Source organism: Cornus florida, unplaced genomic scaffold, assembly GCF_030987335.1.
Source record: "Cornus florida cultivar Cherokee Brave unplaced genomic scaffold, ASM3098733v1 CherokeeBrave_3.0.0_Hap2_Chr06, whole genome shotgun sequence".
Lineage (NCBI taxonomy): Eukaryota > Viridiplantae > Streptophyta > Magnoliopsida > Cornales > Cornaceae > Cornus > Cornus florida.
In genome coordinates this window covers 88,533,277-88,557,287 of record NW_026775576.1, presented here as the reverse complement: position 1 = coordinate 88,557,287, position 24,011 = coordinate 88,533,277, and the positions used below count along the sequence as shown (strand labels likewise).

General features: G+C 35.5%; 3 protein-coding genes across 3 annotated transcripts; 1 reads left to right on the top strand and 2 right to left on the bottom strand.

Annotated features, from left to right (window-relative positions):
• Positions 1-1,550: 1,550 nt before the first annotated feature.
• Positions 1,551-10,870, bottom strand: LOC132312680 (protein SGT1 homolog). Its single transcript, XM_059811146.1, has 10 exons — positions 10,596-10,870; positions 9,734-9,803; positions 5,963-6,087; positions 4,344-4,515; positions 3,820-3,916; positions 3,631-3,696; positions 3,096-3,234; positions 2,313-2,398; positions 2,083-2,187; positions 1,551-1,905 (listed from the first exon to the last, which is right to left on the bottom strand). The coding sequence occupies exons 1-10, from the start codon at positions 10,753-10,755 to the stop codon at positions 1,798-1,800; spliced, it is 1,128 nt and encodes a 375-aa protein (XP_059667129.1). The 5' UTR covers positions 10,756-10,870; the 3' UTR covers positions 1,551-1,797.
• Positions 10,871-11,793: 923 nt separating this feature from the next.
• LOC132312679 (pentatricopeptide repeat-containing protein At5g52850, chloroplastic) lies at positions 11,794-15,662 on the top strand. Its single transcript, XM_059811145.1, has one exon. The coding sequence runs from the start codon at positions 12,266-12,268 to the stop codon at positions 14,915-14,917; it is 2,652 nt and encodes an 883-aa protein (XP_059667128.1). The 5' UTR covers positions 11,794-12,265; the 3' UTR covers positions 14,918-15,662.
• A 381-nt stretch (positions 15,663-16,043) lies between these two features.
• On the bottom strand, positions 16,044-21,593 carry LOC132312678 (probable NADH dehydrogenase [ubiquinone] 1 alpha subcomplex subunit 5, mitochondrial). Its single transcript, XM_059811144.1, has 2 exons — positions 21,183-21,593; positions 16,044-16,562 (listed from the first exon to the last, which is right to left on the bottom strand). Exons 1-2 carry the CDS (start codon positions 21,493-21,495, stop codon positions 16,372-16,374), a joined length of 504 nt encoding a protein of 167 aa, XP_059667127.1. The 5' UTR covers positions 21,496-21,593; the 3' UTR covers positions 16,044-16,371.
• Positions 21,594-24,011: the final 2,418 nt, after the last annotated feature.

Sequence of the window (24,011 nt, the reverse complement as noted above, 5' to 3'; positions counted from 1 at the left end):
TGCTATGATTATGTTAGGAAACCGTATCAATTAGTATTTTAGAAGTAGAGCTTAAAGGAAAATTATTTTGTGCTCTGAATAATTATAGTAAATTATTAGATTTACTCTTTTAATTTATTAATTATCAACAAATAAAAAAATAAAACTCTTTATTTAATTGTATTTAATATATATAATTAATTAAAAATTATTTAATTAAATAATTTACTACAAGTGTTCATATAAATATCACTACTTTATACTTAAAATACTTATAATATTGATTGATACTGATTTTCTGACACATTATTAACCACTCTAAGTCTAATGATTTTTATTCAGACCGGTTATTTTTAAAAAGTTTAATATGAAAAAGACTTGGTCAAACTGAGGGGAGTGATAATTTGCCAATAAGATTTGGGTAAATTACCCTAATATTTATTACGATTCTATCTCTCTGTCAATGCTTTAACAACCATTCAATCCCATTCCAAAAAGTCAAACACAACCCTTCAGCATTCCTCAGTGATAAATAGTATTACAAAAAATATAAGACAGTGACAAGATGAGTTCAAATTCTCTTCTGAACGTTTTATACTACTAGGCTGCTCCTTAGGTTATCCCAGATATTTTTAAAAAGTTTAATATGAAAAAGACTTGGCCAAAACTTAGGGGAGCGAATCTTGTTATCATGATTCTCTCTCTCTCTCATTCCTTTAACAACCATTCAATCCAATCTCATTCCAAAAAGTCAGGATAAACAGTATTACAAAAAATATAAGACAGACAAAGCACATTAAATCGTGCTTCAATACAATTATTGTATTTATTTCGATCTAAAAAAAATTGTGTTAAAAATTTGAAATAATGGTGTTGCAGAGGCTCTATGGATTTATTGCTTGGTTATTCCAAATGATGTTAGCTATCATGGGATTCATTGTGCCTAGTTTGGTTCGTTACCAAGTTCCCCTCATGCCCAACATGGTTCTACTGTTTCTTCTCCACTCGAACACGGGAATGCATTTATTAGACACCAACTCCTCTTAAGATTGGAGGGAATGCATTTATTAGACAAAAACTAATTACCCCGTGCATCAAGACTAGTTTCTTTCTTTTACCTATATTATTCACTAGTAATCATGAAATCTCTGTCAACAAGATAAAAAAGAGTGAATTCTTCCTTCCATGAAAAGAGGCAAATAAACCTAATTTCATCTTTTCTTCTTACACTCGACCACTGCCAGCCTCTTATTATATTGTGGTAGCAAAGACCATCAATCCTTCTATGTTGAAATACAAGTTCGACGAGCCTGAGGAACAAGGTTTCGGGTCAGACCATCACCACCATTTTTAGGTATTCAGTCGACGGCAACGGCGGCGGCATAGGGAAGGGGAGGAGTGTGATTAGAGGTTCAATTCTTCCATTGTCATGTAGAATAAAGAAATACAAAATAGAACAACAACAAATAGCACATGAATGAAGTACATTAATGAAGTACGTTAAACAACAGGGGAAAAAAAAAAAAAAAAAAAAAAAAAAAAAACAGAAGTTATAATATTATACGTTGCACTAAAGAAACAACCACAAACATTCCCCTTAACCTTCAATGACATAATCAAGTAGAGTTTAAGGCTGTCTTAAGCACACAAATACCTTCTCAGCATATAAAATTATATTATATACCAAGTAGAGTGCATTTGGATTCCAATAATATTATGAACAAATCCAAACATAACCAAGCAACATGTTATGGTAAGTATGCCAAAAGAGAGATTTTTCACACCCAAAAAAATATAAAATCCAACTGGACCAACAACTCAGTATTCATATTTCTTCAGCTCCATACCATCCGGAGGGCTTCCTTCAACCTTCTTTGAACCCACTTCTTTCCAGTTAGTTGACAGCACCGTTCCATTTGACTCGATCTGTAGTAGTACCCACAAAATAAATAACATTACTACTTGGGATGGAGATTTGTGAAACAGTAATGCTCAACACAAGTTAGAAAACAAAAAGTACACTCTTCAATAACACAAGTAAGATAAACCAGTGGAAAAGAAAACCAATAAATGTATCAAATATAAAGCCAATATCAGTCTTACAAAAGATTTTCTCATGGCTCGTCTTGTGTCCTCATCAGCATCCTGGTAGATGTCCCGGAAAAATTTGTTCAAAGCTGCATCTCCATCTAACTTTTCTTCTTTCTCCTGAAAATGCAAACAAAACCCCATCATGCCCAAACTGAACTTGTACATTCTCGGTTTTGTTGGATAAGAACTCAGACAGACATTTACAAATACTAAGATAAAGCTATACTATGTTTCAGGCATACCTCTTTTTTCACTTGAGCTTCAAGTTTATCCCAATCTACTCCTCTCTTTGGTTTTGAGGACGGGTAAGTGGGTCTTTGGGTAGAAACTATAAAATGCAGAGAAAGCTCATCACATGAGAAGAACTAATTGATAACACATAAATAAGACAGGCATTTTGCAACTTTGGTCATCAAGCAACCAAATGCAGGACCAAGCATTTCATCCTGTCTTGACAAACCAACCATAGCCATACTCGTACAATTTATATGATGGTAAAAAATTGAAAATATCAGAAGGGTTTTCCAGCAAATTACAAGTGTATACAATGAGCATAATAAACCAAGTCTAACTAGCATTTAGGTCTTCACAGAATTAACGAATGAACTTAAAGCTCCAGTATAAAAATCAAAGCAGGCAAGAAGAGGCAAACTTCAAAGAATTTCAAATGAACAATTACTTTTTTCATGAAAACAAAAGAAGTTGACACGTGAGTGTGAAGCATTGATCACTCGAGTGTGAAGTAAACTAGCATTTAGGGGCTAGTTTGGAAACTTGTACTTTTCACTTAAGTGTGAAGCACTGATCACGTCTCCTTCAAAATAGATTTTCACATATGAGTATTGTAGCAAAGTTGTATATTTCTTGTTAGCAAGCAATCTTATCTTTCAGTTCTTCAAATATTCATACGAAGTTTTTCATGTCAAGGACCAATCTGGTTGCATCACTTATTGGATCCATGAAAACTATCTACATTTTTTATTTTGTTTTGCTAATCACCTCATTGTACAAACATTTTAACCAACCTGATGACACATTTATCCTCCGTGGAACTATCATATCCGTGCTGAACTCAAGAGATGTCCATTGTATATCTTCAGCTTTTGCAAGGCGGATTTCAATCTTTGTAGACAGAACAACGTACTTGCACTCAGCAGGTTTTATCTGTTTCTCATGCAACAGAATAACAAAAATATAAGTTGGCATCCAGAGTAAAACCTGTAACAAAACCTGCTACTCATGCATGAACCATAAGCAAACCAATACTTGGTAAAAAATTTAATTCAATGATTACATCATCATGAACTATGCAGAAAATGATTTACTTCATTTTCTAACTGCAATTGTATCACATAAATTTACTTGCCATACATATTTACCTCATGTTCCTAGTTTTTTTTAATAAAAAATAAAAAATAAAAAATAAAAATAAATATACTAGTTTTCAATTATTACAACCATCTCAGCATTCAAGATGTAACCAATTCAATAATATATAAAATGACCACGAAGCATTCCTACAAGAAGAAGTTGATGACAACATGAAGTTTAATATCTTACCTTTCCAAATAACCGAGGTTGGAAGGTGTAGGAATCCTCCCCAGGAGCATCAATCGTAACACTGAGCTGTGAAGTGAGAGAAAAATATATGTATATCAGCCAAACTTTACCCCCAAAATTTTGAATAACCAAGAGTCATAAATATGCAAAAAGTATAAAGATGTAAAGCACTGAATGATCTGAACATACAATTTGTTCACCAAAGTCAACTGTAACACAGCTAGCTGGTATGCCCTTTGCAAATATAGTCACAACCAATTCACTTGGTTTCTGGTAATATTCATGCCTGCAGAAAAATTGTTAAACAGATGACCAGTATAACCAACAGTTGTTAACACGTCATTTTGTAATGCAAATAATGTTGTTGAATCACTGATACTCCCGCCTCATATTAGATTTATATCTCATAAAAATTTAAACTTCTAAGACTACAAACATTAAATGTATTAATACTAAAGTGAAAAAGTAGGACAACTAAGATATCAACCCTCCTTTGAGCCAATTATTCAAAGTGGACATTTTTTGTGGGACATCCAGAATAGAAAAAATGGACATATAATTTGGGATTGAAGAAGTACCAAAATACCAAGGCTCTTCAGCATACTAGGAAACTTAAATATGCATGCATGCAACAAAATAAACCAATTTCTCATGTAGAGAACTACAGAACTTGCAAGAATCAGGTACAAACTAACACAGAATGTAAACACTACCTGTATTTTGGTTTGGTTGATGAGATCATTGTAACCTGATTGGAAGAGTTAGAAACTGGCTGGTCATCTTTTGCAGCTCCATCAGTTTTATCCGACAATTGAGAATCAGGAGGAATTGCAACACTAGCTGTTGTTTTATCAAAAGGCTGCTTTGGTTGCTCACCATTTTCCTCTGAGCATGAAAATCCATCAATAATAATAACAATAATAACAACAACAATGCTTATTAAAAAATAATAAAAATATTAATAACAATAACAACAACAATCAATAATAATAACAATAAGTGGAGGAGAGTGACGAGGAGGAAGAAAAGTAGAAGAGAAGAAGACATTGCAAAATCCTCGGATAAATATTCATCCCTAAGGGCCTGTTTGGTTGGTGTTCTGTTGTGTGTTGTAGTGTTCCAGGCAGCTACATAGCACTATTGAGGCCCAAAACATATTTGGCACAGGCCTGTGTTGCTTTCAACAGTGTCAGAACACTTCAAAATATGGGCCAAAAGTTGGAACAACAAAATGGTGTTCTGGCTTGTTCCACAAATTGACCGGCCCAGTTTGCACTGTAGCGGGGGCAACATATTTTACACTGTAGCGGGACAAAAATAAAAAAATTTAAGGGCAAATCATTTCAGCCTCCCAATCGCCTCCATCTCTATTGTCGTTCTCAACTCTGAACTTGCCCTAATTTCCGAAAAAAAACTCTGAACTTGCCCTCTCTCTCTCTCTCTCTGCAACTGCAAACTACAAAATCTACAAGAATCAGAAATTCAAAACCCATATATTTCAGTTTATCTGTCTGCAAGAATCAAAAGTTCAAAACCTATTACCTATATTATCGGCATATCATTTCAGATTGTTCAAAAAATCAAAACCCATATCTTCAGTTTCCATCGCCCGCTGTTCCAGTTCTGGTTCGCAGTTCGCAAGCTTCAGCCGCTGTCTCTCAACCCTCAAGCTTGCCCCCCTCTCTCTCTGCAACTGCTAACTTGTGTGTGGGTTTTGTTTTAATTTTTTTTCTAAATCAACTAATCAAGCTCTGTAATTCTTGTTTTGCAAACTAAATCGTATTTGGTGAAATTTTTTATGATCTTTTTATAATCAAGCTCTACTCTCGTTCTCAACTCTGAAGTTGCCCTCTCTCTCTCTCTCTCTCTCTGTGCAACTGCAAACTACAAAATCTACAAGAATCAGAAGTTCAAAACCCAAATATATTTCAGTTTATCCATCTGTCTGCAATAATCAAAAGTTCAAAACCTATTACCTATATCAAAAACCCATATGGGCATATCATTTCAGATTGTTCAAAAAATCAAAACCCATATCTTTAAATTTAGGGATATTTTCAGAAGGTAAAAAATGCTACCAAACATGTTTTACCATGTTTCTGTTCCAAAATTCTCACCGCAAATTTTCGTCGCCAAACATGTTTTGTTCTCATCTCAAAACAAAACATGACAAAACACTTGTTCTGTTCTAGACTAAAACAAAACACTACAAAACACAACGCATACCAAACAGGCCATTAATGTGTATCAGTCCACAGAGTTTGCCTTAATCAAACTTTGGGATTAAGTAAAATTCCACAAATCAGAACCATAATTGCAGATAAAAATATACCTGCAATAAGATCTTCACATTCTTTGATCAAAGTAGTGAATCTTGGTTCCTCAGGTGCCAAGGAAGCACCTGTTTCCAAAGCTGTCTTAGCAGTCTGATATTCCTCAAGCTTGATGCATGCAGTGCTGTAAGCAGAAACAAGGAAAATATTAATTGCGAGTCATAATGATCCAAAGCAAAGAACAATATGTGATGTGAAAGGGACTTTGGCACTAGTACAAACATGAGGAACAGTCAACAAAAGTAGATCATAAATACACAGATGATGCATCAGAAGTAATGGTTTTAGGCATGCCAAACAACACACGGAGAGAAAAGTGACATGTCAGATGGCTGCTTAAGCCGCAGAATGACAGCATGCAGCCTAAAAAATAAACATAGTATTACCAATATCACACATTTAGCCGTTAAATACTGCATAGTGCATGCATCAACAAATATGTAAATGCCTCTTAACAGAAAAAAGAAATCACCAAGACAGCATGTAGCATATGCTAAGAACACTTGCATAATACACCAAGGGAACTGATTTTAATACATAAGTGCTACCATAAATGAAAGTTAAATTTATGAACAGGCTCCAGGGACGAGTTATAATCAATAGAACCAAGGAACATAATGAATAGCCAGAAGGTGTACTTCAAAACATGGTAAGTCGTATGAAATGCTGGAATGGCTTACAGTTGTGTAATAAAGAATGAATCTGTTGTACCATTTTATGCACATTACAAATTTATCCTCAAGTTAAAGATAAGCCAAGTAATCGAATTTAAGTTTAGTGAAAGCAAAATCATATAGGACAGCCTTAACTGAGAGATATTCCAATGACCATAACTTCAATTAATTTTAATAAAAACACATGGCAACAGCACCGCCTGCCTAAAAGTATATAGGATGTTCACTATTGTATCCAACATATGAAAAACGACTACACCCCCTTTTTTGGTGTCTCTTATATTGGACTTTAATTACTTAACAAAAATATCTAACACTAAACCCTGTGTTTATCAGGATGAGAGTGAAATTTTTAATTACTTTAAAAATATCCAACACTAGAGCCCCGTTAAATCATGATGAGAGTGAAGAATACCGGGGAAGGTTATCCAATATTCTATGATGTGATATTTAACCAGAATCCTAATGATGTGAAGGTCAAAAAAAATTACAAAATTAAAACCCCGTGAAAGCCCATTTTCTTGCATCTTCTTTCTATTGAGTTTCCTGAAGATTTCACAAGAAACTTCGAACTATTGTAGCCAAATAAAGATTTATACCTTACTCTGTCATTATCACACACAACCAACACAGAGCTTTGACTTAAATATGACATTTTTTAGTAGGTGACTCAGATTATATGGGGTTAAGCAAAAACTAATTTTTTTTCAATTCATTTCCAAAATCCCTAAAGGGGTTACTATTTACAAAAATATCAATAATTATTCTGCAAGAAAACACTTTCAGCACCACCAAAACCCAACATATATTATTTTGAGAAAACTTTATCACCATAAAGCATTATCTTAATGCAAAACACATGCAATCAAGGTTGTCAAGATCAGGATTCTACGTAGGATTGTTGGGGGCTCTGTAGAATCAAAATCGTAGAATCGGATCAAAAATCATAAGACTCTACCAAACTAGTAGAAAAATAAGTCAAACTAACTTCTTAAACAATTATCTTAGGATGTGCGATTCCGGCGATCTTTTCAGGATTGGGAGTTGGATGATGTCACTGGCTTGTTGGCTCTCTTGTACAGACAGGAGGTGGAGGGCACTTGTGTGGAATCCCTGTTTTGGGTGCACTCTTCTCAGGGGATGTTCCAGGTCCGGTCTTTTTTTGTATGCCTTTCTGGTTTTCATGGCGCTTCTTTCCCGTGGAAGACGGTGTGGTTGTCTAAGGCGCCTCTTAGGGTGGCCTTTTTCGTGTGGACTGTAGCTTGGAGCAAGATTTTGACTTTAGATAACTTGAGGAAACAAAGACATTTTATTGTTAATCGGTGTGATCTTTGTAAGTTGAATGGGGAGTCAGTGGATCACCTGTTGCTGCATTGTCCTGTGGCTCATGATTGTTGGAGTCTCATTTTTTATTTATTTGGTATTCATTGGGTTATGCCTCGGACATCTCGGGATTTGCTGGATATTTGGAGGGGCCAATGGGTGGGGGCTCAGGCGAGAGTCTTCTGGAGGGTAACCCCCTTTTGTGTTTGGTGGAGCATTTGGAAAGAGCATAATAGAAGATTTTTTGATGGGAAGGAGGCCTCCATTGGGGTGTTGAAATTCTCTGTTATTTGTACTCTTTTTTGTTGGGGTTGGGGGAGAGATTTTTCCTCCATTGAGGATATTGTGGACTTTTTGGGCTCCTTGAGATCATAGTTTCAGATTTTTGTATAGCTTGGGACGCGTTCCCCTTTTGAACGCCTTTTATACATTTTACTTATCAAAAAAAAAAAAACAAGAAAGTATAAAATTACCACTCCAAATATAGTAAAGGGATTAATTCATACATATATCTAAGAGAAATTTTGTTTTTGATAAGTCATACATACATTTAAGAGAATGTTGCTCTCAAGACAACTATGCAATCTATGCAACACCAATTCAGTTAGAGTCATGAGAGATAGTACTAACTTGCAATAGATGCTAGGTAGTAGGTCCAAGAGGAATTGACCAACGTTCGTTAAAAAGTAAATCCAAAAAAAATATATATATATATATATATATATATAAAATAAAATAACAAATAACTAACATTATTTATATAAAATTTGAGTGATAGACACCTCTGCTTTTGTCTATAAACAATATCTGCATTGTAGTGCAAGAATGAATGAACAAATTTTACCATCGATTCTACTCTGATTCTACTGAAGACACGATTTATGTGTGATTCAGATAAATTTAGGGTGCTAGGATAGCAGAATTGTGCAATTCTAGCGATCTAGAACCGTGATTTTAACAACCTTGCATGATTTATGCGGCATAAAGTGCAAACCAGAAGTGACAAAATAATCCTGAACACTGCACTGTCTGGATTCAAGAAATGATATTGTCGTAACAGAAAAAAGAGAATGCACAAGTTAGCATACAGGCTAGAGAGCCCTAAATGACCAGATCTGAACTATGCTCATAAACACGAAGGTTTTTTTTTTTTTTTTTTCCCCTCTTTTATAGGTCATTTGTAACTTTAAACCTTATTTGACACCAGTGGAAGTGCTAATTGCATTGCTTTCATTTGAAAGATCATCAATTCAATATTTTCTCAAACTTTTTAGAAAACCAACAACCCAAGAGAGAGCCCCTTGAGGAAAGCATACAAGTGGAAAACAACAAAGAAATCCGCAAGATGTAAATTTCTACCCACAAGGAGGACGTATGACCACACATTTTAATCAAAACAACTTGATGCCACTAGCAGCTAACAAAATGTAATAAAAAATAATCAAAAGACTGTAGCTTTGTTCAACCAAATCAGAGTCAATAAAAGAAAACATCCATGAGACTTAGTAAATGAATTTATGATGCCTAGAAAAATTAATTGAACTCCTCGACATCATGCAGCCAATGTATCATATGCACTACAAAGATCTCCATCCAAGTCCCCAGGAAATTAAACAAACATCATTCATAATTAGCATAGATGTACAAAGTATGTGTTTGAAATTCAAACAAGAACCTAGCAATTGCATGCAAGCACTTGTGAGGAGGACAATATACTGACACCAAAGTTCTATCAAATATTAGAAATACTTGATCTAGTACAGAAATACCCACCCTTTGCGTAAATATGCCTTGGCCATTGAAGGATCCAAATCAATTGCTCTGGTTGCATCAGCTACAGCCTCTGCTCATAAAATGTAAATAGATTAATCACCAACCAAGAAACTGTTAATATAACAAAAATTGCAAATTGGAAAGTGCTAAAATATAACATGAATAATTTGGCTCAGCAAGAAAAGATGAGAGACCAAGAGGACCTCTCGACTGTTATAGTCCGTTTTTGACAGTAGAAAGCTACTCTAACCACTTATTTAGGCTTTAAATCCTAATTCTGACAATCATGACTTCAAAAATCCTCTTTTATTTCCTCTTTTCTCCTTTTTGGCCAATTATATTGCTATGGTTACAAAAAACTGTCATTAACCATTACTATATTTCGATTTTCCAATTTGAGGTACTAGCAGGGTATAGTAGACACAGCAGCCTCCTGTATCATGCTTCGCTTTTTCCCCCACTTTCAGAAACTAGCAGGTACTAGCACTTTTGTACTTCTACTTTTTTCAAATCAGAATACATGTTTAGTGAAGTGCATACAAGCAGGCTCTAAGCAATACCAAAAAGAAAATCCGGCCACATCTAACAAAAAACACACGGAACGAACAAAACCCTAGAGAACCGAAAACTGAAAATAGAACATCCATCAATAACAGAGTGAGATATCCCTAATCGAATGAAGTAAAAGAAACTAGCATATCAAATTCGAACCTTTGTTGGTTGGATCCAATTAAAAAACAATAAAGCAAGCAACAAGAAACATAATACTCAAAATTTTATTTTACTTTTTCGTGTTTGTTTTCTCGGAAACCAAACGACAGTAAAAGATGTGTGCGAAAGAGAGAGAGAGTTGAGTATGTACCGGTGAAGTTCAGGAGTTTGATGTTGGCCTGAGCGCGGTCAGCAAAGAGTTCGGCGTTTTTAGGGTTCATGTCAATGGCCTCCGAGTACAGGTCAACGGCCAATTCGAAGTGGTCGTCGATGAAGGCTGCTTTAGCCCTAGCTTCAAGATCGGGCGCCATTGGAATTAAACGAGACTCAGATGGATTGCGATTAGAGAAGCAAGGTCCAGATAGGAAAACTATTCTTGCCTTGGAGCTCTACTAAAGGAGGAGGGGAGAGACGACTTGCTTCTTCGAGTCCACGGCTGAGTAATATATAAAATTAATTAATTAACCAACAAAAAGGGAAATACAAATATGGTAATTTTAAATTTTAAAAGATGAGAAAAAGGATCGGCAATGATTATTAGCCCTTTTCTTTTTCTTTTTGGGATATTCCAAATTGAAGTAATGCTACAATTAACTCTTTTTTTTTTTTTTTCAATCCATAATAATCAAGTTATTTATCATTTTTTTAAAGTAATTATAATCCATTTGAATCCGCCCTATGGCCCAATAATATAACTTACAGGAAGAAAGGGATTAAGAGATTTTGATTGCTTCTCTATTGTTTAAAAAATATTTTTATTTTAAAAAATTGTATTTGATAATCATTAAATATATTTTTAATAGTTACTAAATTTAATTCAACAGTAATTTTGAATGAGGTTAGAATTTGGAATTCACCAAAAAATTTGAATGAGACTAGAATTAGGAATTCTGAGAATGGTACAAGTATTTTAAGTAACTCTTTTTTATTAAATAATTTTGTTATTTAAAAAAAAAATACTCATTCTTTAATACAGTTTTATTATCAAATATAGTAACATCTGAGAAAGAAAAATATTATTGTAAAATTAACAATAAAAGTATTAAAAAAATTATTATTACCAAATAATTTTAAAATTAATTTAATTAGAAAAAATAGTTCTTTAATACAGTTTTATTATCAAACAAGGTAACATCTAATAAAGAAAAATATTATTATAAAATTAACAATAAAAGTATTTAAAAAACTATTGTTACCAAATAATTTTAAAATTAATTTAATTATAAAAAATATTTATTATAATACATCATCAAACATTTAAATGTTTTTAGTGATGGTAATTTTTTTTTGACATCTCTATTAATAAAAATATTTTTTTATTTCAATATCATCCTAGTTTGGTGCATAATCAGAAGTGGAATGACCTCCTCATACCAAAAGTTTTGTACAGATATCCTTCCAATTTTGTCAATTTAAGCACAGTATTCATTTATTACCAATTTTACTATTAGTTTACGCGCTCGTCCATCAACGCGAGGCAAGTTCTTAATGTGAACATATTTGGTTTCGAGAACCTTCCTCTCGCTAGCCAATTTTTACTAAGAAGATGGGACAACATCGTTGCTGTTATTTGGAATCCAGTGGTTTCCAGAACCTTCCAATCCAGTGTTGCAAGAAATGATATTGTACACTCGAAGTAATATCAGATATTTAGGAGAGAACGAAAGCCACACTCTCCAGTCACAAAAAAATAAAAAAAAATAAAAAAAAAAATGGAAGGAACAATCTTTTGTTGTTCTTAAGCATCCAAATCCTACCCTTTCTTAGGAACAGTCTTGTGTTTCCATATGATGTCTGGAAATTTGAGTAGAAGCTAGAGAGATGTTATGGAGAGCAGTACCCAAGATTTCCTACAGAACTGAACTGTCCCAATTTGAAACAATCTGCTCACAAGTTCTTTCATTATGCAATTCACAGTCATTGAAAGAGGCTGTTTGCATTCACAGCCCAATAGTCAAATTGGGTCTTCATGATAATTTGTTACTGAATAACAATCTGTTGTCTCTATATGCAAAATGCTTTGGACCAGAACATGCACGCCACTTTTTTGATGAAATGCCGCATAAGGATGTTGTTTCCTGGACAGGGATGGTGTCTGCTTATGTCCGGCACGGAGACCATAAGGAGGCACTTGAAATGTTTGATTTAATGAATATTTCTGGCCAATGTCCTAATGATTTCACACTCTCGACGGTCTTAAGATCGTGTTCTGCTCTCGGGGAATTTGATCAGGGGACTCGTGTGCAGGCCTATATGATCAAGCATGGGTTTGAATCGAATTTGGTTTTGGGCAGTGGCTTGATTTATTTTTATTCCAAGTGTGATCATGCTGATGAAGCATACAAACTATTCACTAGTATGAACAATGGTGACACTGTATCTTGGACAATGATGATCTCTTCTTTTGTTGATGCTCAAAATTGGAGTCGGGCTTTTCAACTTTATTGTGATATGCTTGATGCTGGTGTTCCTCCAAATGAGTACACTTTTGTGAAACTTGTGGTAGCCTCGAGTTTTCTTGGCTTGAACTATGGGAAATTAGTCCATGCCCATTTATTAAGGCGGGGAGTTGAGTTGAGTTTGGTTTTGAAGACAGCTCTTGTTCATATGTATTCAAAAAGCCAGAGGATGGGAGATGCAGTGAAGGTCTCGAACCAGACGTGTGAATTTGATGTGTTGTTATGGACTGCTATTGTTAGTGGTTTCGGTCAAAACTTGAAGTTCAGTGATGCTATTGCTGCATTTCGTGACATGTTGATCTCTGGTGTTGTACCAAACAGTTACACTTACTCTGCAGTTCTAAATGCTTGCTCCTCGGTCCTTGCACTAGAATTGGGGAAACAAATCCACTCGAGGGTGATCATTGCCGGCTTGGAGTGTGATGCTTCTGTTGGAAATGCACTTGTTGATATGTACATGAAAAGTTCGTACATGATAGAAGATGCTTTGAGAGCATTTAATGGGATAGCCTCTCCTAATGTAATCTCTTGGACTTCATTGATTTCTGGTTTGGCTGAACATGGTCTTGGACAAGAGTCATTTCAGGCATTTGATGAGATGCGGCTTGTGGGGGAGCAACCAAATTCTTTTACTCTCTCTGCCATCCTTGGGGCTTGTGGAAATATGAAATCTCCAAGTCAGAAAAGGAAACTTCATGGGTATATTGTTAAAATCAGGGCAGATGATGATATAGCTCTTGAGAATGCTCTTGTAGATGCTTATGCTGCATCGGGTATGTTTAATGATGCATGGCACGTGATTAGTATGATGAGTCGGAGAGATGCCATCACATACACTAGTTTAGCCACAAGAATGAATCAAATGGGATATCATGGTATGGCTTTAAACATCATCACTCACATGTTTGATGGTAACGTTAAGATAGATGCATTTAGCATGGCTGGCTTCTTATCTGCATCAGCTGGCTTAGGTGCAATGGAGCCCGGGAAGCAGCTTCATTCTTATTCCATAAAATCTGGCTTATGCAGCTTAATTTCGGTATCAAATGGCCTAGTTGACTTGTACAGTAAATGTGGATGCATACATGATTTGCATAGAGCTTTTGGAGAAATAGTTGAGCCGGATGCCGTGTCATGGAATGGGTTAATGTTTGGTTTAGCAATGAATGGGCACATCTCCTCCGCTCTTTCTGCCTTTGAAGATATGAGGTTGGCCGGAGTCAAACCTGATCCTATTACATTCTTAATACTGCTCTTCGCTAGCAGTCGTGGTGGTTTTGTTGATCTAGGTTTAGAGTATTTCAAATCTATGAGAGAAACATGTGGTCTGACACCGCAACTTGATCACTATGTTCGTTTAGTTGATCTCCTTGGCCGAGCTGGCTGGCTAGAGGAGGCCGGTGCTGTGTTAGAAACCATGCCTTTCATGCCAGACGCATTGATCTACAAAACATTATTGGGTTTCTGCAAATTACATAGGAACGTGCCTCTTGGGGAATATATTGCAAGAAAAGGTCTTGAGCTTGATCCATCTGATCCAGCATTTTATTTGCTACTTGCTAACATGTATGATGATTCTGGCCAACCCGATTTAGGTGAGCAAATCCGCAGGAAGATGAGAGAGATGGGTTTGGAGAAGAATCCTGGTCAAAGCTGGATTGAGATGAGAAGCAAGGTTCATCTCTTCACTGCAGGAGACAGAACACATCCACAAATAAATATGATTCATGGCAAAATACAGTCATTAATAGCCGAGTTCAACAATGGAGGATATTTATATCAAAACAGTGGAGATTCATCATACCACAGTGAGAAGTTAGCCGTTGCATTTGGTCTCCTTAATGCACCATCAACAGCTCCAATACGGATAATCAAGAACACGCGTATTTGCAGAGATTGTCATAACTTCATGATGAATGTAACTAGGTTGGTTGATAGGGAGATAATTGTGAGGGATCGAAACTGCTTACACTGTTTCAAGAAGGGCGAATGTTCATGCAAAGGCTATTGGTAAACACTGTAACAAAGTGGCTTGCATTTCATGAACCATGACCTTGCTGGATCTATTGTGATCAATAAAATCATGATAACTGCTGTTAGAGGAAAGCTTAACATTGTTCTGGAAGGCACTTTCTGCAGCTGATAAAGCAAAGAAATATTCGGTCACTAGGCTTGTTGCTCTCCAGATTCATTTTTGTTCCAAAACTCTGGTTTCTGGTGAGACTGTCAAGTTCAGAAAGAAGATATTAGATTAAGGATTCGAAATGGCAAAGGTTGTAAAGTCACCAAGACTTTGAACCAGCAATGTTGAATGCAACATGTTTCTTGCCTCTTTTGCTATTTTTGGCGGAGTTTTGAAACATTTGCTCAATCGGTTTTGGTATTACATTTTTTATGAGCATGGGTTGGTTTTGGATGTCATGAACTACATAATAATTGAGAGTTACCAGCCAGAAAAAAATTTGGCCATAATTTCTTTATCACAACAATTTCAGTGGAAACCCTAGTTTCAAAAGTATTTGCTGTCCAATTAGTTTAACTGAAGGGATTTCAAGTCCAAACGGTTTACTCAAATACAGCCTAAAAAGACAGGTGCTTCGCTCCAATTTAGGTATTTCGACAATTTATGTATTCCAGGTAATTTTGGAGGATTGACTGGAAGGCACAGAACCAGAAACTTTGTATACTTCAAATTTTCAGGATGAAATACTATATACTCCGTAATAGATTAAATTTTGATTTATCCAGAAATATTATACCATAAGAAAATTGTGTGAAAATTAGTGAAACAAACCATGATGGAGGCAAGATAATTGGTAGTACATTAGTCTCTGTAGCCATGTATCAAGCAGATTTTGCAAACTGTAGGTGCAGTAGCAACGGTGCATGAACTTTGTAGCTAGGCATTGCCAATTCAAGGTGTAGCAACCTCCATTCACGTCCAATTATCTTGAACGTAAATGGAACTCTTTCAAAAAATAGTAGCCATATCAAAACTATTCATGAATTTTGTCATTTCTAGAGAACATGAAAATGACAACATGGCAAAATATGATCAATTTTTCTATGATATATCATTAAAGATGATGAATTCTTACACTGAAACGCCATTTAAAAAGTTGCATACCCAAGATCCTATGTCGAGAACAATTATTCCCTCATCGACCTTTTTATTTCTTAGTCACAGGCAAATACAGCTAATACTCCTAGCACAAGTTCTCACTACAACAGGAACGCAAATTAAAAATAAATTTATTAAAATACCAGCTCAATTCGAGTTTATTGGCAATGGTTTAAGCTTTTCTACACCAATAAACTATGTCCGATCCAGCAAACAAACTATTTCGACGTAACAAGCATAAACAAGAGAACTTAGAGAGTAAAGGACATTGATTTAGCTTAGAATCTCAGATGTTTCTTAATGAATATCCAAAACAAGTGCCAGCAGCATACTACTCCATTGTTTTGTCAGTCGCTTGAGGTGATTGCAGGCTTCGAAGTAGCAGGCTCCAACGTGCCTGAAGTAACAGCCTCCAACGTCTTGTAGAACTCCTCAGGGAGAGGGCCAGGTCGGTGCAAGGGGACATGCTTCGGAACTGGAGCATCATTCTCAATAACTTCACACTCATAGTCATCAGGAACACCCCATGCATCCCACTCTGCAATACAACAAAACAAGAAATGCACATTATTAACACTTCAAATTCATAAAAGTCAGTCTTATAGAAGGCGAGATTCAATGAAGATGTTCGCTTTAACTCAAAATTTACCACGTATCATACTGGACTAAATGGAAAGGAAAACCATCTTAACATTAGGTAACTGGAGGCTTTCCAATAAGGAAAGGCTTCTGAATGGCAGCTGCAATAGGGGTTGAGGGGGAGAGAGATTTTGCCAAACACCTACCCCGAGCAAGGGGTGTTTTTCAATGAAAAAGAAATAAAGGAAAAAATGATGAAGAATATAATATGACTGTTGATCACATGTTTGTTGTCGTCATCATCCTTGCCTTAATCCCATATACATGGGTTTGGCCACGTGAATTCTCTCTCTCCAATCTTTTCTATTACATGTCCTTTCCCCTCCCATGTTTAACTTTTTAAAATCATTTTTAATAACCTTAATCCCATGTTATTTTTGGTCGCCCTCTCCGTCTCTTACCTTCTATAATAACTAATCTTCCACGCTTCACCGGCGCGTCTCTAGGCCTCCGATAGATGTGTCCAAACCATCTCAATCTACTCTCTCTAATATTCTCAGAAATGGGTGCTACACCTAATTTCCCTCACACTCTTACTACTCAACTTTTCTAGTCACCCCACTCATCCACCTCAACACTCTCCCAAAATTGATACAAGAAAAGGAAAAACAGACAAAATTGATAAGAACTCCATATCATTGTTGAATCTAGCAAACAAGGATTTGTCACGGGAATTACAATCCCAAACGTCAAGTAAGATGGAAATCAAAAACAATTTTGTATAATTACATAGAAAATACATGAAAAATAAGGCCTATTTAACAGAACTGCAAAGTTTCATTGCTGACCGATAGAATAGACATCAGATAAAGTACATATATAGACCTCAAGGGTTAAGGATATCAACCCAATCAAGCATAGTCACCTAGGAACCACGGGCCAGCACATAGTAAATTTAGAACTTCTAAAAATCTTATAAGGCTGCTTAATTGGTTTCTACCAGATTTTTGTATTAAGATGGTTACTATATCAATACTGTGTAAGTTTAGCACGGAATCCTAAACAGGGATGCTACCTGGCAGGCTGATAATCCAAGGCACCTTTCAAAATTTAAGAGCAGGGGTAGTGTTGGTCTGTCTAAGGTTTGATCTTCTTAATCCTTTCAATCCTTCAACCCAGAAAATTTAGAATGGTAAAAAATAAAAGGAAAGGAAAGCCTCGGGTTGAAGATGCGTCCATCCCCCACCCTTGCTTTATATTTTTTACCAGCCAAAACAGAGCATAACCAATCTCAACTCAAACCAACATCCAACAATAGTTTTAGTACCAATTACAACAAAGATCAATGGATAGTTCTACAAAACGATCCCCAATGATTTAATGAAAATCAACATTGGAGACTAATTTACTTTATTACTCCCATTGCTTCAAAGCAACGCAACATGGGGAAGGGGTGAACAAATGGAGGACCAATCTTCACTTGCCACCTCAACAACAGAACCAACCTAACCTAAACATATTGTTATTTTTGGGTTAATTAACCACCAACATTTCCATATATTTGGAAGCAATGATGGTGCTTGCGGAGGCTATTTAGGTGACACCAGCACTGATGACACTGTTCATGGTGCAATCTGACATTCTGAAAATTTTAAGACAAACTATAATGAACTTGGTGAAGGGGAAAAAAAAATATTGGCAGAGAAATTGTGGAAGGTGACACTGGTTCAGGCGAGAAACACATCTCTCTCTAAACAATCTTTAAAATAAGAATACCTAGATATATGTTATACATGCACACCTATAAAATGTTTACATCAAGATAATTGCTACGTTATTTGCCATACTCAGATTCACCATGTAAGAAATGATCTCGAATCTCCAACTACTCCACGATTCTGGGTATTATACTTAATATTCTATCTACCCTCTCTCTCTTACTTATCAAACTAAAATAAAAAATCTACCCTCCTCTCTCTCTCTCTCTCTCTCATATAATACCAATAAATTACCAACAATGGAAGCTAAAGGGTAGAAGTTACTTGAATGATGGTGCTTTGATTTAAAAATAGAGAGATATGAGAGTGAATCAGAAAAAGAAGGTAGCTAGAATACATGGAAGAGATAGTGACAGGAATCAATGGAAGGAGGTGGGTTTGGTAGTGGTAGTGATGCCGGCACCGAGGACAAGGGGGAGAGGATTTGGAGTGACACTTGCCAATATACAAGTGAATCAGATTCTTAATATATTAGTTTCTCTCTCACTAAGGGTTTAAAGACTTTTTACAGCGACAAATATTTTTGAGGAATTTAAACTTTTCTGTCAATTTGTTTTGCAGAAAATATTAAATTCTATGAAAATTCTTGGATGATATATGTAGAACCCCCTCCTAATAACAATTTAAAAACAAAAACTTCTCTTGCATATTATATACCAAGTAAAACAAGTATTCTATGAGCCAAAATAAACAACTAAACGCGTCTGCAATCTTTCAACAATTACAGTAAATTGAGAACCAACACAGAGGCATGAGAAATGAAATTTATCCGAAGTTTCATTACTGTAGAGGTAGAAATAGCATCCCAAACCCAACAATCCACCCGACCATACCCATCCTTGGGTTAATTTGGCGAGGAGCAGATCAATTCGGGTGAACCCATTAAAAAGGGTCCGGTTCTAGTTTTTGCTGATGCAATCCATTTGGTTGTTATACCCAAAGAAGAAAACGTATATATTAGTTTTTCAATTATACACACCATTAAGGCATTTATAAGGACAAATTTATTCTTTCCGTGATCCTTTTTTTGAGTGCGTATTCAGTGTAAATGAGACCGTGAGTTCTGGGTCATGCATACATGTAAATTCTACATGTTTCAAGGTGTTGTATTTTTACTTGTACTATTCCATGGAAAAATTTAAATTTTACAAAAAAATTTAATCATTTTATTGATTTTACATTATTCTCAATATCCATTTGAACAAAACTGTATTCCTTTACTAGTGTGAATTATACACTGAAATTCATAAGTTATTTATTAACAATGTGCAATATATATAGATATATATAAATAAGTTCCAGCTTCATTTCAAAAAAATAGTGAAGATAAGAGAAATTTAAACAAGTTAGGGAGGCTAAAATGTATTGGGTTAAAGGTTCTACTAAAATTTCGAATTTAGTTGAAAGTTTGAAAAGAGAACATAAATAAGCTTTATCTAGATTTCAATCGAATAGATATGGGATCTTTCCAAACCCCACATGCTTCTAGTTGGTTATTTGCCAATTAAGTTGAGATCCGCTACCAGAATCACATATTTCGGTGTAGAGCCACACAATGACACCTTAAGTACCACCTCTTCCCTTCCATTGAATGAGCTCTAACATCCTAGCTCGACCCCTCAGACCAGTAAACATTCTTGCAGTTATTCTTCTGAAACCTGACAATCAGAGCATATGGAATATGCAAGCTTTCATGTTCTTAGGGAAATAGCAACTATGGAATTCATTGATCCTAAAATAACCCAAGCCATTACTATTGTGATGCACTCTTAGCAAGAGGAGACGATTAGTTGTGACAGAACAAAGGAACAGTGCAAGAGAAAGGATAATTGAAAAGCAAGCTTTACTTTAGTTGCTCTTAAGCATAATACTCTCCAATACCCTAACCACCCTTTATATATATATAGCCTCCTAGCAATCCTACTATAATTGGCATTATTATAATAAAGCAAAGTTACTAAAAATCAAAAAATTACATAAAATCAGCAAGTTTCTAAAAATCAGACATGGAAAGTTTTCAAAAATCACAAGATAATATCCACTTTTTAATTGACGGGGGAACAACTTTTTATCTTACCAACTTTCTAAAGATCATCGTAAACAAACACACACCCTATCAAAGCTCGAAACTAAACACGAGTTGTGTTTCTCTGGGTTCGGCCAATGTGCATGAACCCTATGCCCATTCCCAAGCCATTGGTTTGCAGAGGTAGATCATCCGCATTACCACAAGCATCACGGCTAGCATTTGGTGGTAAGACTTTACGATCAAAGTAACCCAATAACAACATTATTTTCTTTGCATTCATTACAAAAAGGATATTAAACAAGCTGGAGACAATTCATGGATTGGGTGAAGTCCCAAAAGGAATGATTAAGATTTTGAACAAAACACAGCCACTAACGGGAAAGAAAGCAAAATCAAGATGGGATCAAGTGAAAAATTGCTAAACTTAATAGAACACTAAGTCAAAACAATTTAATCTAAAATCCACCCAAAATGCATACACCAAAATCTTGCAAAAGCAATAAAAAGTCACCTCTATAACGCCAATAATTCTTGATAAAAATAAAAGTAGAGATTTTTAACCAATATACACACACATATATTCCATGTCATTATTAAACTTGCATCATTTTCAATAACGTTTTCCACTTGTTTTAAGAAATCAATTTCTTCTCTTTCCCCTATCCTTTCTCAGCAACCAAACGGAAATATTAAGATTTCCATTTTTCTGTAAATCTACAATCAATTTAACTCAAAAAATGAGAGAATGGAGAGAGTATTGGACAGTACAGACCGATCATCTTGGACATGAGCTTGAGCTCGTCCTGAGCCTCTTCGATGAGCTCTTCGACCTGACCACATCCGAGCCGTTTTTCTATTACTTCCCAGTCCTCCTCCTCCTGGCACACCTTTAGGCGGTGGCGCGTGAAACTCTCTACCGCCTTACGGTAGCCCTCGTCCTCAGGGACGATCTGAATCTCCTTTAGGGTTTTGTTATATAGATTAATCAACACCTCCCTCGCGTTCGGGACCACATCAAGCCCTACGATCCCCGTCGTCTCCTTCACCCTCGCCATCAGAGGCAGCGCCACCCTTCGTAGGAACATTTTCTCTCTCTTCTCTTTCTCTCTCTCTCTCTCTCTTCGACTCGACTCGGTTTCTACTCAGTCACACTCGGGCCACTGGACACATTGCTCTGAACAGATCATATCATTCTTGCGGTTTTACCATAAGCTTGTGTTCCATCGTGCAGTCAATGCCCACCCATCAATACAATATACTGTAGTCACAAAAATTTTACTCCGTACTAATTAAATTAGAAACTGATTTTGGCAGTGGGAGTCCAATGTTTGGTACAATAGAAATAAAAGAAATACTCCCTAATCCCAAAATAACTAGGTCTTTTGAAAATTGTGGCTCACAAAATACAGTTCTCAATGTACCCAACTGTTTTGAAATAGAGAGGATAATAAGATTAGTTATGAGAGAGAAAAGAAAAGAAAAGAAATGAGTAATAGTGTTTGCGGAAAGAAATGAAAGGAAAATATTATCATAAATTTACTATCATACTATTTTTCATATATTTTGCCCTTTATAAAAAGAAGGCAAATATAGTATTAAAAAGTTTTCATTAAAAAAATGGTAAAGTACAGCCACACCCCTAAGGTTTGGTAAAAGGACACATAGATGAAAGTTACCCATTTTTTGAATAATGACACCCCTTCAAGTTTGAAAAATGGACAAAGAGACCCTGACAATGGTGAATTGACTTTAATACCTTTTGATATGAAATTGATATTTTAATTAACTTAAATACCCTTGAATCAAACCCAAATCCAAATCCAAATCCAAACCCAAACCCTTCTCTCTGTATGTATGTGTGTACATAATCGCCGCCCGACAACCTGTATAAAGAACTCCTCAGTCGCCGCCGCCACAGCCTCATCATCATTCTCGTGTGGTGGTGCTTCAAACCATCGTCATGGTTGTTGGTGATGACGACGCATGCCACCATGGAACATTATCGGATCGAAGTCATTTTTCTCACCTTCTCTCCTTTTTGTTCTCTTTTCCTCCGCCCCAACATCAATAGACACACACATATATACACACATACATACATATATATATATATATATACAAGTGGTGATACTGAATGGATCTGCGGCCTTCATCCTTTGATTCCGTCGACCCATAGAGCCTTCATCATTTTGCAAAGATTGATACATATATATGTACACACCCCTTTTAACTTTTATATCATTAGATCCCTTATTGTTATCATATATAAGAGTTCCAAAAGTCTTATTGGTCTCATTAGAGGACAATTCTCAGTAGTGCATTCTAATCATTCATAAATTTCTTAAAGGACTCTAAGGATCTTTTTCAAAATTTTAAAGTAATATTTGGTTTAACCACCAATTAGATATTATGGTTGAACTCTCAATTAGATACAATAATTGAATATATATGTATGTGTATATATTTTAACAGCAAGGAAATATATTTTAATTGTTTGTTTACCAATTAATCATTTTTTCCTGAGAAAAAGGAAATCAGTGGGCTAAGAGTTGTTTAGTGGAATTTTTAATCATTAGAGGTGGTTGCACCACTCCAGGAGAGCAGTGTGGGTAGGTGTGGTGGTGGTGAGGGAGGCTGAGGTGTGGTGGCGGCAGCGGTCGATGACCCCTGCGCCTGCCTCGCCAGTGTTGGTGGTGGTGTTGTAATGTGTATTATATATATATATATATATATATATATATATATATATATATATATATATATGTTAGCAGATAGAGAGAGAGAGGCATAGATGGTGTGATAGGAAAAGAAGCAGAGAAAAAATAATAAGGGGTTGTTGCGTCATTTTGCAAGGTCTGAAATTTTGTAATATATCTGAATTTAATATTGAGGGGTAATTTTGTCTTTTCATATGAATTAAGGCCTTGTTTGGATGGAATTTCAGAAAGAGGGTGTCACTATCCGAAAAATGAGTAACTTTCATATGTGTCTTTTTGCCAAACCTCAGGGGGTGTGGCTGTATTTTACCCTTAAAAAAATTATTCTTTCTTTTCCTTTCCTTCGATTTCCTCTCATTTTGAAAGGCTAACAAAGCCAACACATCCTATATAACTTTTTTATTTCCAAATCCCTCTGATTCTTTCTTTTCCTTTGAAAACTGATCCAAAACACAATATTTGATTTCCCTCCATTACCTTTCTTTTCTTTTCCTTCCTATACCCTCCAACCAAACTGGGCCTTGTACTTTGTTGGGGAGGAATGAAAGAAGATGGGTAAAAAAAGAGATGTGAAGAAATATATATATATATATTGATAAAAAAAGAAATAAAGAGATAAAAGATAATAGAATGAATGAATCATAATTCCTCTATTACAATTTTTTTATCTCTCCAAATATGGGCAGAAGAGAATGGGGAATACAAGTTGGGCTGTTATAAAAAAATCAAATTACAATATTATCCTTCACAAATTACATTTTTATAAATATTTACGTTATAATGGTAAAAATATTTTAAAATTCTCACTTCTCCTTTCTCTTAACGAACAGAGTAAGTGGTCAGCTTTTTCTCCTCTTTCATTCAATCGAATTAAAAAAAAAAAT